General features: G+C 31.4%; 1 protein-coding gene across 6 annotated transcripts in view; it reads right to left on the bottom strand.

The window, feature by feature from the left end:
* Positions 1 to 14499, bottom strand: part of PDS5B (PDS5 cohesin associated factor B) — a 165522-nt gene that overhangs the window by 48288 nt on the left and 102735 nt on the right. For all 6 annotated transcript variants that reach the window (XM_054701568.1, XM_054701565.1, XM_054701566.1 and 3 more), the window contains exons 16-19: positions 13915 to 14054; positions 12433 to 12548; positions 7637 to 7742; positions 4864 to 5024 (exon numbers count right to left, since the gene is read on the bottom strand). In XM_054701568.1, the coding sequence (XP_054557543.1) occupies positions 4864 to 5024; positions 7637 to 7742; positions 12433 to 12548; positions 13915 to 14054 (523 nt within the window). The remainder of the gene's footprint in view (positions 1 to 4863; positions 5025 to 7636; positions 7743 to 12432; positions 12549 to 13914; positions 14055 to 14499) is intronic.

The following is a 14499-nucleotide window of genomic DNA, read 5'->3' as shown; positions in this document are numbered from 1 at the left end:
TCAATTTATACTCCAAGCAAGAAAGCATCAATGGAATGCAAGCTAATACTGATTGTAGCATGGTGTTTTTCTTTGTATTTGTCTTTATTACACGAAGGATTTCCTGTTTATGAATTTCTTATTAATTCCCTTTGCAAGACTTGTTCACTATTCCTTTAAGAATCTTTATACATTACAGCATACCATCTGTGTTTCCAACAATTTTCTTGATTTAAATTGCATTCTTCCCAACCAAGATATAAGAGAGATCTAAACTGTCCTATTCATTTCAATATCTTCAGTGCTTTATATACAGGATTAATAAAATTATTTTTCAACAAATGGATTTTAAAAATTCAATCCATATTTCATTTCTGACTTGTCGTAAGTGTCCCCTTCCCCACACAAAAAAAGGAGTAACAGAAATATACTTATTACTAACACTTTAATTCATTTTATATATTTAAAACCTGAGATAAATAACTTATCCCTCACTCAACTGTGAAGTCAAGATGAGCAATCCAGATTAATTTTTCTTTTCAAAAGTTTACTAGTTATTTATTGGATAATCTAACTTTTTCTGACTAATTTCTTTGTTAAACATCGTACTTCTCCACTCATTATTAGAGGACCTGAAAAGAACTTGTGTACTTCCAGGTGTTGATTTTTATTTCTTCAATATTTTCTTAATGGTTGTTACTATTATAGGAAAAACTTTGGATTTTTACATACTTATTTTAGTAATTTTATTTTTAGTTTTCCAGTTGATTCTTTAAGAGTCTCCAAGAAATATAATAATTTTGCTTTTCCTTTTCAACACTTGTACCTTGTACATTTTCTTATATAATGATATTGGCCAATGTCTCTAAAATTAATGACAGTGCATTTCCTCATCTCATTCCTGATTTTACTGGAATATTTCTAGTGTTTTACTATATGATGGTGTCTAACAATTTGAGAGATATTTACTATTTTATAATGGCATTTAATTCATTTTTATTGGATTTAACTAGCAACATACTGATTTTTTTTTTATCAAAAGCACTTGAAACATCTATCAAAATGATCTGTGTTCCCTTTTCCTTTTATTCATTTTCATAACCAACTATAACACGGTTAGCTTTGTATTACTTGAAATAACCACATTTAACCACTGGAGTAAGTTCTTTTTGTGCTGTTTACTTAAGATTTCTGCATCAAGATTAGTAAGATTTGTCTTAGCTTTCTGTTGGGGCATCTTTTATCAGTTTTAGCATTCCTGCTAGTTACTTTGGATTTTTAAGAAGTAATCTGAATGCTCCCCACCCCCACTATGATCTGAACAATTAATAAGAACTAGAATTTCTGATTTCTTAGATTTGAAATTTGCCACATTTTAGTAATTTTTTTAAATAAGTGTAGCCTTATAAGTCTTTTTCTTCCCTCTTCTTGAGTTAATTTATATTACCCCTTAAAAAAAACCCTAGGTTTTCAAATATGTATGCAAAGCCACATCTAAAAGAGAGCGTATGAAATGATAAGAAAAGACAAACCAGAGAGATAAAACAAGAAGAAAACCAAAGTCGGATTTAGGGAAATAAACAAAACTGAATTCAAAGGGACAAAGCATACAACATTATGGATAGAGCAACAATAAAAAGGACTAATGCTAATACATATTAAAGAGTATCTTTAGTTGTTTGCCCTTACTTAAACAGAACTTGTTAGGAAATTCTTTAACTCCATTAAAACTCACTCTCTGTTGAATCATTAATTTCAGAAATTATATGCAGTTGATGAGAAATGTCAGTCCCATTACATTTCTGCTGTACATGACCCTTGATGTTTGTGAAAGCACTTCCATAATCCCTGAAAATTCAGCAAACTGCATCTGAATATTTTTCTAGCCATCTTGATCTTCAGATTCAGGTTTTCACCCTTCTTAAACAAATTTACTATTATTATTTAAAAAATAATTCCCCTGTCCATTTTCAACTGCCTTTGCCAGAAAAGCCAATTATGACTTAACACTAAGTGCAATTCATTCTGTTCAACTGATTTCTTTGCCCATTTTCTCCACAATTTATGGAATTTCCTCAAGTTCAATCTCTATCTTACTGATTACATTTTCTATATTGGTTACTCTGCTCCTTTCAATAAACAAATATTCCATTATGCACATATGTTTCTGCTCTTCTTTATCCGTGGCTCTGTCACTACCCATTTTATATTTTATCTTATTTTTGTTCTTTTTTCCCCTCAGATATCAGTTTAACTTTCCTGGCAGTTTAGCATTGTCTAAAACCTTTTTCCCTAGAAAAACTCAATTTTTCCAAATAGTGTTTATCAGCTATCCTTTGAGTATCAAGTATTTGAAAGCTTTTTTGTTTCCTAGTTTGTCTTTTGGTAATTCATCTTTTTAATTCTCTCTGGTTATGACATTTAAATAAAAATGCAGGCAGTGTCTCCCTGATGACTGAACATTAGGCATTTCTGTTAAAAAATAAACATCAAAGCTTCCAACGCAAGCTACTTGTGGTTGGTTAAGTAGCACAGAGGAAACAGACTAATGAATTCTTTGCCTCTGTGAAATCTCTCTCCAAGTCAGTAAAACCCTTCCAAAGTCCAGCTCCACTTGGACAATGGTTATACCTGATATATGAGGGAACTCTCATTTTGAGCACATCTGCCTACCTGGACAGAGGTGGACTTCTCAGACAAGCCTAGTCAGAATGGAGCCCATAACTCACCATCATTTTTGTTAGTGAGTTGGCATATAACTTTTCTGTTTCTGTGAAGTTGGTAAGAAGACATTTGCTTCATGATTCTGTCTAAGCCTTACCTAAGTTTTGCTCCTTCTGTTAAGAAAAATAGGTCAGCCCGAAGAAAAAATGGTATGGTCGCAGTCTCTCCTTGAAATTTTCCATCTTTTTTAAAAAGCCTGCCCATATCTCAATTCCTTCCAAATTATTAAATGATCAAACACACCAGGGTTATGGGTAACAATTGTCAATATTCTCACATTCACTCAATTCAGTCTAAATAGCTTAGTACAAATTCTGTCTGGCTTTTGGTAGTATCTACATAGATACATTTTTTTCGTTTTGCTCTTTTTAATACTTTGATGAATTCAAGGGAAGATAAATATTCACTTAACTCTATCATTTTTCCTCAAAATTAACTCACCCAATTTAATATTTAAACCATATAATCTGCATACATATTTTATCTCATAGAAGACATATACTACGAGTTACTTCATCAAGAACAGTGTGTGCACACAGCAGGTATTCAATATCAGTTGAGATAATTCTCCTCATGAGGAACATATGAAACATACTCAGCATATAAATCACATAATTTTAAATACTTCAGTTCCATATTAAAGCAGCATATTAAAATGCCCTTGTGTGCTCTAAAATGTCCACCTTTCAACCTTGCTCTCACAGTTCTCCTATAAATATATCAAACAATGTTTCTTTAAAATATAAAGGGTACTAAGACAGTCCAGAATTAAAAAAAAAAACCTCCAGTGAATAAATTAAATTAAAGCTTGTTCAAAGTTCTAATTAAGAAAAAAACTATGTCATAATCAATATAATACCACAGCCACTAGAGACAAACAGGCTTAAATTCAAATCTTCACTGTTACTTGCTAGTTCTATGACCGAAAACCATTTACATCGGTGAAGATTAGATTCTTCATATGAAGACTAAGATAAGTCCTAAATGAGATAATACAGTAAGTGGGCAGTCAGTAAGTGAGAGAGTATATGTGAGTGCGTGACTAAGAGAGAGAAAGAGAGAATGCATATATGTGTGTGTGTGCACACACGTGCACACCTCCTCATTCTGTTCTCTGATCTGGACAAGAAATTCACAGCACAACCCCAAAGGAAATTTATGTTTTGGACTCCAGTGAAAATTAAGTAGTCAGTTGTAAACATTAAAGTTTCTTACTTCTGCCAACAAAAATAGTGTTATGAAATTCTGGAATATTTCAATTATCTCAATATTGTCTTTGTGTATCAATAGTTTGCAGAATTAAGTTTACATGAACAGGAAGTAATAACAAAAAGTACACCAGAGATTCTAACTGCTAGTTTTTGTTCACAGTCTCTTTCTGAAGAAAAGGGCATAGGCAATTTTTCAACATGAAAAGAAGCATTCTACCTCAGCGATGACTCACTAGACCAGTGACTAAAAGCCAGAGTAATGAGGCAGAAGTAAAATCAGCCACCACTGACTATAGCAATAGCAGGACCAACTCTATCTGATACTTTCTCCAGAACAGGAAGGAGAGATGAATACAGGAAAGTAAAAATGGATCCATAAAGAATGAAGACTTAGTCTTCTTTTGAGCTATTTTAGAATCTTGAACAATAATCAACCACAATATAACAGCTCAATTTCCAATTCTAGGAAATGCTAAAACATACCAAAACAAACGAACAAAAAATAACATTGCCATTAAGATGATATTCTATGTTTCCAGCTTCCCTGTGCCAAGTAAAGCAATGCTTTTGAAAATTTTCAATCCAATACCCTTAATCACAAAGAAAAGTGTGCTGTGAACAGTATTCAAAAAATTCCTTTGCAATTTCTCAATGGACCTTAATTTCATGATTTCTTCTATGCCATTGTACATGAAGGAACCATTTCACTATAAATTTTTTACTAAAATCTTTAAACAAAATTAATGCTTTAGAAAGATACGTCTACCCCACATTTTCACGAATCTTCCATAATCAACAACCAATATTCTCAGAGAGAAATAACAATCTAAAATAAATATAGATAATAAAACCTAGACATTACTTTCTCAAAACTTAAAAGATTCTCATAAACCAAAAAAGTCACTTATTTCTTCTATTTTTCCAGAATATCAGAATAACATCAACTCACGATCTAATATGTGGGAAATCCTCTTCAATTTTGCTTCCTGTGTTTTTGAAAATTTGGAGTGCAGCCTCTGCTACTTTTTCATCATCCATTTTTAGACAAGCCAGGAGAGATTCAAATGTTTCAGCAGAATGAAATGATATGGGATGTGTAAATGACAGTACCTACAGAAAGAGTCATAAAAATGATTTGTAAACCCTTTTGATCTTTCTAATATAAAATACTATATATTAGAAATACGACAAATCCAAGTCAGTACAAAAGTAATTATGTTAACAAGTAAATGAGAGCACTATAAATAAATATTAAAGTTAATCAAATATATAAGTGGAATGTCTTATGTAGGAAGACTGCATAATCTAAAAAAATACTTTCTAAATTAAATTACATGTCAATATAATTCTATTCTAATAATTTGGACTTTTGTTGATGTTTGGGTTTGTTTTGAGGGAGATGGTAAAAGACATTATAAAGTTACAATAAACAAGATGGGGGTAGGCAGAAAGAGGGGAGAGGGCCCAATAGACTATTGTGGAGGTGACTGATACTTTGACCATGGGCGTGGTGTGGATAATACACATTTGAAGAGGTATGACTCTATACCCCTAAAATATATTTACAGTGTTGTAAATCAACACTGCCTCAATAAAAATAATTTAATTTTAAAAAGTTACAATAAGTCATTGTGGCAATAAGGTTGCAAGAATCATAGAACAGTAAAACAATAAATAGATCCCAGCATACAAGAACTTTAATTATATAGAATATAACATCTTAAAGAGGAAATATAAGATACATGAGAATAGATGACATTTTTAATAAACTGTCTTGATAGAACTGTTAGCTATGTGAAGAAAAATCAAATTAGACCTTCTCCTATAATACACACTTTCAAAATAAATTTCAAATGGCTTATGACTCAGATTTAAAAATCAAAAACAAAAAAACCCTCTGAATATAACAGTATTTTAAATGTAAAACAAACAGGTTGAATCAAATCTGCAATATAAAAAAAGCAAGCAGTAAAAAAATACATTATGTACAATGCCACATTTACAAGAATCAGTAACAAGGGAAATAAGCAAGGTAATTCAGAAATACTGATACAAGACACATGACAAACTATCAAGAATAGTAAGAGAATAATAAACCTAATATCCTGGAAAATTACACCTGGGGGATGGGGGAGAGATCACTCAGGGACTTCAACACATTGAAGTTAACACATCTGAGTTGATTTCTATTTACTTTTCTTTTTTTCTTTTTTTTTATTTATTTATACATATAAGAACTGGGGTACAGGCCAGAGGTGTGTGGAGGGTGAGAGGATTCACCAGAGACAGAGTGGGGAACAGAATAGGTGGATCGATGAAATACACTGCTGAGGGGAGCAGTGGGTAAGTCAGGAGAGGTCTGCTGAGCCATGTGGGTAGCTCCCTGGCAAGCCAGGGATTGAACTCATGCTGCAGGGGCTGCTGCAAGCTTCACAGGTTGAGTCTTAACCCCTTGTGCCACCAGGGAGGCCCTTATTTACTTTTCACTAGTATTCATTTTATTACTAAATTTCATAACTCATATATGACAGTATATGTCCTATCTTGTATAAATGAAGTAGAAAGCAGTAATTATGCAAAGTTAAAACATTACTTTTGCTTGTCATACTGACAATTCTCTTTAAATTTTACAATATTCCTTGCTTGTAAAGATAGGGAGATATGCAACTTACTACTAATGAAATTATTTATGTGTACAGTTTCTCTCTCAAGGAATTTGACTATAAACATAATGTGATTATATTTAAGAATTTTGAAAAGATCATTCTTTTTTTTTAAAGATTTAAAGATTTTAAAGATTTATTTATTTATGCATACAAGAACTGGGGTACAGGCTAGAGGTGTGGGGGGTGAGAGGATTCACCAGAGACAGAGTAGGGAACAGAACAGGCAGATTGACTGAAATACACTGTTGAGGGGAGCAGTGGCTGAGACAAGAGAGGTATACTGCACCATCCCCTGGCCAGGGATTGAACTTGTGCTGCAGTGGCCGTGGGTAGATTCATAGGTTGCATCTTTAACCCCTGTGCCACCAGGGAGGCCCCATTTTCTTTAACCCAGTAATGCCCTTTAGTATCCACCAAAAAAGAACATTAGCCAGAAATCTTAAACATGTTTACCTTAATAGTGATTATAAAGAGTAAGATGAGAAAATACAAATATCCAGCAAAATAGTTGGAAACTAGACTATGATACCCAAGGATGGACAAATCACCATTTCAAAAAGTATTATTTTTAACAAGCCATACACTTCGCTACAAAATCTAGTCACATGATTTAATTTAGTCCTTCTAGAAGCAAGTATCTCCATTGCAGATGAGGAAATGGAAGCTTTTGCCCAAATGCATACATCTAATAAATGACAGTGAATAATCAGGTATTTCTTGATACTCTTAAGAATATTATCTTAAACAGAGAAAAATGCATACACACAAAATTGCATATTCAGTTCAATCTTAACTATATAAAATTTTCAATCCACACTTATTTAAAGAATAAAGGGCAACAAAAGACACTAATGTTTATGTGTGGTAGATTATGTTATTAGAACCTCAAAATATTCAGCTTCCATTGAGAATACTCAATTTCTAAATTACCTAAAATAATTAAGAAAATTTTATTTTTGGGCTATATAAAGAAGCAAACTTCAAGAATAAAAAATACACATGTACAGGTTTCACATTTATCTAATTAGAACTTAATTTCATCTTAAGCATATTTACCTTAAGCAGTTCAAGACCTGCTCTGATGGCTTGATCAGTTGGAACACCTTCATCTTCATCATCTGCTGTTCCATCTATTGATTTGTTCACTTGCTTAATAAGAGCACTATGATAAAAATATGACAAAAATGAAATTGTTTTTGAATGACTTTATTAACAATGTTTAAGAAAAACAATCCTAAATACTTTATATAGAGATTATATCCAGACCATATACAAATTTGATATAGTTGCTTCCTAAACACTATTGTAAATCAAAAAACTGTAACACTTTGAGATAATTCTTTTCAAAAATTATATTTTCCTTTGTCCAGTCAAATGAGGTCAAATGTTATTTGATTTGCTATATATTAAAGATACCTATATTTTTATTTTTTTATTTTCCATGGAAGCTTCAGACCCAAACACATAAAAATTTATTATTGCTGCAGAAAGAAAATCAATGTATATTGAAATAAAGGATAAATGGCAAAAGTAAGCACTTTCAAACCATTTATCAAATTATTACTATGTGTCATGTACTGCTCCAAGGGCCAGAAATACACAGATCTGTTCCTGAAACATGTAAAACATAGCTAGGCAAATACCTCACTAGATTATTTGATCAAAAATAAAAGAGTATTTCAAAGTTTTCTCCTAAAAACAAGTTTTGTTATTTTAAAATAAACACTTAGAAAGGATTGTCAGTTATCTAAAATAATTATACACACAAGTAGGTATTTTTTTACACTAAGTTACAGACATACACATATCAAAATAAAAGAACATTCAGTTATTTAGTGTTCCTTAAAAGATCTTTGTTTCTATAAAAATAGTACCTATTCAAAATTTAAGGTCAAAGTAGGAATCAAATTTATGTGTCAACCCTGCAGAGTCCTGTTAAATTTATTATCCACTTAAACAGTTGATATCTAAGGATATTTTCTCTCCTTTTCTGCCTTATTTCCCTGATTAATCTCTTTCCATAGCTTCAACGACCCCAAATATAAATCTGAAAGTATCCTCTTTCAGCAGCCCTACATTTTTTTCACTTAGATGTACCATAGGCATGAAAAATACAACATATTCAAAATAAAACTCTTTTTTTTTCTTCCTCTCACAATTAAGAGCATGAAGCTGCCAGTTTAGTGAGGGAAGGCCAAAGTAAGCAAATATACATTTAAAAGACAATAAAGGAGCAGTAAGGACAATAAAGATCCAGACAAAAAGTGAAGTCCTTTGGCCAGGGAAGTCAGGAAAGGCATTCTGAAGAGGTACACAGAGATAACAACAACAGAACAAGAACCAGTGATAAAAAAAATTTAAAAAGCATTAACCTGGAAAAGTAGACAGAAACAACTATTTTAAAATACTGAGAGTTCAACGCATTAACATCAAGAAAACAAACATAAATAGGGCATTTCTGTATCCACCAAAGCTATTTAAAAAATAAAAAGGAGAAAATTTAATCTCAATGGTGTAAATATATAGAAAATAGTTAGGAATAAAATGTTTTAATCCACAGAAATTGTATGCAAATTCTAAAATTATAAAAACAGGGACCTGAATAAAAACACTGTAAGTATTTTTCAAAAGATGGAAACTAAGTAATATAAAATTGGTGTTTTTTCCAATAAATCTATAAATGGTTAGGGGAACACAAAGGTATGTATGGGACAAAACTTAACAAACAAACAAAAAAAAATTGCTTGGAAACATAATTTTTGGGGAATTAGGAATGTAAGTAGTTTCTCAAAGAGATAAAAATATATCACAAAAACCTGAGAAGTCAAAGTGACCAAAACAAATCTGATAAGAGTTCAAGTCATATAAAAATACATACTATAATAAGGAACATGTCAAATCAAAAAGGAGCAATAAATTTTTCAATAAAGGAGTTGATATAACTAATTATCACATGCTTTAACTAAAAGGATGGAGCTCTATTTACACCTTACACTAAAATGAATTCCAGGTCAATTAAAGATTTACATGCAACAGACATAACCACATAAACCTGATACTAAAGACAGAAAGAAATCATAAAGGAAATACTGGAAAGATTTAATTACATAATTTAGTATTTATCAATGTCATGCACAAATTTAAAAGGCAAACTGATTTAGCAATATTATTTTATGAAGCAATCTTTTTTTTGTATTGATTTTTTTTTTTTATTTTTCACATCATTGTTCATTTTTAAACAGTATTTGCTTCCTCCCACCCCCTCAGGTGTAGTCCCCATAGAGTTTCCTTCACCAATGCACCGTGCACCATCTACCTCAGTCCCCTGTGCTCCTCCCTTCCTCCTTCCCTCTGATCCCTCTCCCTCTTCCTCCCCTGCAGGATGTTTCTGATTTATAATTGTTCGTTTTTACTTTGTTGTGTTTTGTACTGTTATTATTTTTTTACACTGATGTCTTATTTGGTTCCCCTATATTCCTGCTATAAGTGAAACCATCCTATATTTTTCATTTTCCTTCTGGAAGTTCCTCAGTCTACCAAACGACCATATGACCTGGCAATTCCACTTCTAGGGAGCTAGCCAAAGGACATAAAAACATTGATTCAAAAGAACACCTGTACACCTATGTTTATTGCAGCACTATTTACAATAGGTAAAACCTGGAAACAACCCAAATGCCCAAAAATAGATGATTGGATCAAGAAGATGTGGCATATATACACAGTGGAGTATTATTCAGCAATTAAAAAGATAAACTCATGCCATTCGCAGCAACATGGATGGAACTAGAAGGAATTATGCTCAGTGAAGCAATCTTATAAGCAATAAGAAAATTCCTCCAAGGCCCTTGAGGAATATCTGTAATATGGGATTATTTCCTGTCTCATAAAGTTCAGAAGCAAATGAGTTGCTAAAACACGTAAACTTTTACAATCATGAGGCACATTTAAACACCAATAGCTACAATCTTTTACTATTATTTATTTTTTTGCATATCCGCTACATCACTGTGCCTTTCTCATTACTGAAGTCAAAGGCCTTTTTAAGTCCTCTCTTTGACTATCCACAGTATGTATTATTTCTGAAAACTTCCTACATCTTACATTTACATAATTTTTCTACTGAAAATAAAAATTCCAAGGTTCTGTTCATCATCTTTTCATCTTTTTATTTCTTTCTAAACAATTTCATGCTTGTGGAACTTCTAACAGCTTCACATTGAATGCAATTTGCCTTTTTAAAAATTGTTTATTGTCCACAAATAAAAAGCACATTCTTTATTTCCTTCAAAATCAGTCCCTTTCATTCTTTTTAAGCCATTATTATTCTTCCTATCTTTGGACAGAAGCCTTTATACTTCAGATTCCTCTTTATTCCACTTTTCCAGTAAAATGATACACATTTCAGGCTGTTCTTTTAAAATTTTCCTCAAACGTGTTTTCTTTCCATTCCATTAATCCAGCCAGACAATAACACCACCTCAGCAGTCTAACTCTTCTATTTCTTCCTACCTACCATCCTAACCATCACCCATGGTTCTCAACAGATTAAAAAAATAAATGCTCTAAAAGTGTCTTAAAGACTTTTCACAGTCTGATCCCAACTACTTTTATACCTCTCCATACTGTAACTTAGATGTCACTTATTTCTACTGTTCTTTCCTCTGCAGTTAGCTTGGCTTATAATAATTCCAATGCCAGGATTACTCCTACCAACTCTATAGAAACAAAATGTTACCCATTATTCCTCTTAGGTAAAATACTACCACTCAAAGAAATCCTGTTTCAGTTCTCTGAACTCGATTTTCATTAACTTTATGAAATTATAATTGCCTGATAAAACTTCTTTTATTCCATTACTAGAAAGAAGGTTGATGGAAGCAGAAAGTATGCCGGGCCAATATTTAAATAGCATTGCCTTCAACAGAGAAAGCATGGGATCAATTATTAAATTAATGAATTTCCATCTGATTCAGATTCTTCCTTAGACTAATATAGAAGGGTTATAGTTTCGTTTTCTTTTCTTTTCTTTTGTTTCTCAAACCACGGAACGCCTCTTCAAATGAAAACTGATGCAAGACAAGTCCAAAGTGACTAATGGGTATTCAAAGTAAGTTCTCCCTACTCTGTGGGTCAACTGCCAGAAGCTCAAAGGGGCTTCACTGATTATAAAATATACATTAGTATTATTCATTTTGGATTCTAATATACCTCTGAAAAAGACCAGTGGTGATTAGTAATTCATTTATGACATATTTTAAAAATGACTATTTTTTCAAATAAGATATTTTAATAAAGTTAAAGAACAAAACAAGAAAACCTCCTAATTTCACAAAAGGGAGTACAGACATAAAAAGTATTTTCGAAGATGTCAGGTGATATCAAAGGTGCATTTCAAATGACGGTTTATAAATATTTTCAGTTTTCAAACATGTGAAAATGCATCAGATTGTTGCTTTACAACATATTTACCACTTTGCTTTATCTGAAAGCATAACTGTAATTTGATTGTTTTAGCTAACTAGTGCAAGCTAACCAAAAAGATGAATTTTTGGTATACTGGTAACAGATAAAAACTAGGATTACATTGACAACTTTTCGCCCAAATTGAAGCAATACTTAAATACCAAAACCCTGAATATATATAGGGTTTTGGTATTTAAGTATTGCTTCAATAACCTAAATATATATTTAGGTTATATATATATTTAGTTATATATATATCTATTTAGTTATATATACACAGATACATACAGACGAATGCCTTGTGTATAGCAGATACCTAACAGTGACCAACCAAAGCATGAATGTATGAACATTAATAAAAATTTAATATTTTTATATAAAAATACCTTATAGATTCTGTATCTATGTGCACAGGTGCTATTCTCTCCAAGAGAAACTTGATCATTTCCAGGAAAGGGTTTGTAGGCTGTTTGGGGTTGCCCAACTTCTTAGTTATTTCACGCTGTAATTCAAATTTTGAAAAATATTACAAAGGTCTTTTTAATTATGTTAAAATGCTAAAAGTTAATCACAGTAAAAACCATGTAGTCTTGTTGCTAAAATAAACCAATAGGATTCAAAATAATCTGTAAAAATACCATATGATAAATTTAGCATATGAGAAGGGTACCATTTCAAATAAGTAGGAAAAAGATAATTCAATGTAATAAAATAACTGAAAGGACATTTAGAGTACATTTAGAGTAAAAACAGGGCTAGATTCCCACCTCATACCATATATCAAAACTGTTACAAGAGGATAAAAACAAATACAAAAGAATAAAATCATGGGTCAATAGCTGCACAAAGTTCAGTAAGCAAAATTATCAGGGAAGCTTGATCAAACTAAAGATTACTGAACTTCATCTGAAGATTTTACTTATTCAACCTGGGATATCGTCAAGAAACTTTTTTTTTTTTTAAATAAAAGCTTCTTGCAATATATTAGCAGAAGATTTTAAAATACTGACATTGGTAAATACTATCATTGAAATTTGCAATAAAATAGATTTCACAAGCAGATAAAAATCCTGGCAGGAGGCAAAACTTTGAGGAGAATAATGAGAGACTCTGCTAGATATAAATAGAAATTATGGTGTGTAAAAGGACCATAAAATGAAAAGGCAAACTACAACTAACAGAAAACTGTTCACAACTAAATAAGCAATAGCACAACAAACTAACAAATCAGTAAGATAAAGACAAATATCACCCCCAAAATAAGGCAGAGATTATAAACACACAATTTACAAAACAAATATGAACAGTTAACACGTTCAAGAGAAAAACTGACAGATGCCTAGCAACCAAGCAATAAATATCCTTTCAAAAATGAATTGCTTTTGTTTGGGTTTTGCTTGTTTCCAACAATGATACCAATATTGAATTTACCCTAATGAAATAATCGAGATAGTGAAAAATGATTATTCTATAAAGATATTAATGATACATTAAATCAAAAACTGGGGAAAAATCTAAATGTGTAACAAGTGAACTATTTAATCAACTGTATTACATATATGCAGTGGTATGCTATTTTAAACATAATACTATAAAATTAAATACAATATTGTAAAAGACTAAAATTGTACAAAGCTATATATATGTACCACATGATCTGATTTCAGAAGGATTTACACTATAATATTAACAGAAATTATCCCCTATACATAATTTATATATTTTTATATACATATATATTATATAGTCATCTTTGTGGTTATTTTCTAAATTCTACATAGTGAGTATAAATTATTTTTGTAAAGGGGGACAAAATAAAGATTTGGAGATTTCTTCAAACAGTAGCTTTTTAAAATTTCTCTCCTTACCACACAACCTTCAGCCTGCTTGCAGGAGCATGTTGGACTAACAAGTACTTCTAACTGTTTTCTTATTTTCTCATCATCTTCTAACACCTGTGTGAATTTCTTCATGAAATCCTGAGCCTTACCAGGATCTGGCAAATTTCCTTAAATTAAATTAAATTAAAATTCAATTAAAATACAATTTTAGGAATTTCTTAAAATAATAAAAGATCAACATTTTTCATCCTTTTTATGACTCTGAATAGCAATTCTAACTCACAATTTCAGTTTAGTTTAATGAGATAAGTTGTGAAGCACCTTCAACAGTCAACCTTCACAAACAAAACTTTGATTTCTAGAAATGTAAAACAAGATCATTGTGAAGGAACAAATATCCAGGAAAAATCTAAATGGGTTATTTCTAAGTAAATGCCTAAATATTTCAGGACATTAAAAAACCTGTAATACCAATTTTATTACTATCTCTTAGATCTTTTTGCATACATTGTTCTCGTGAAATTCACAAGCTGTCAATCAGTAAGTTTTACCTGTAAGAACATTATTGCTTATTTTCAAACTATCCAGAGATAATTCACATACACAAGCATA

Source organism: Talpa occidentalis, unplaced genomic scaffold (genome assembly GCF_014898055.3).
Source record: "Talpa occidentalis isolate TD23 unplaced genomic scaffold, MPIMG_talOcc4v2.1 talOcc4.5, whole genome shotgun sequence".
NCBI classification, from domain to species: Eukaryota; Metazoa; Chordata; class Mammalia; order Eulipotyphla; family Talpidae; genus Talpa; species Talpa occidentalis.
Note: the sequence above shows the minus strand (reverse complement) of the source record. Positions and strands in the feature narration are given on the sequence as shown.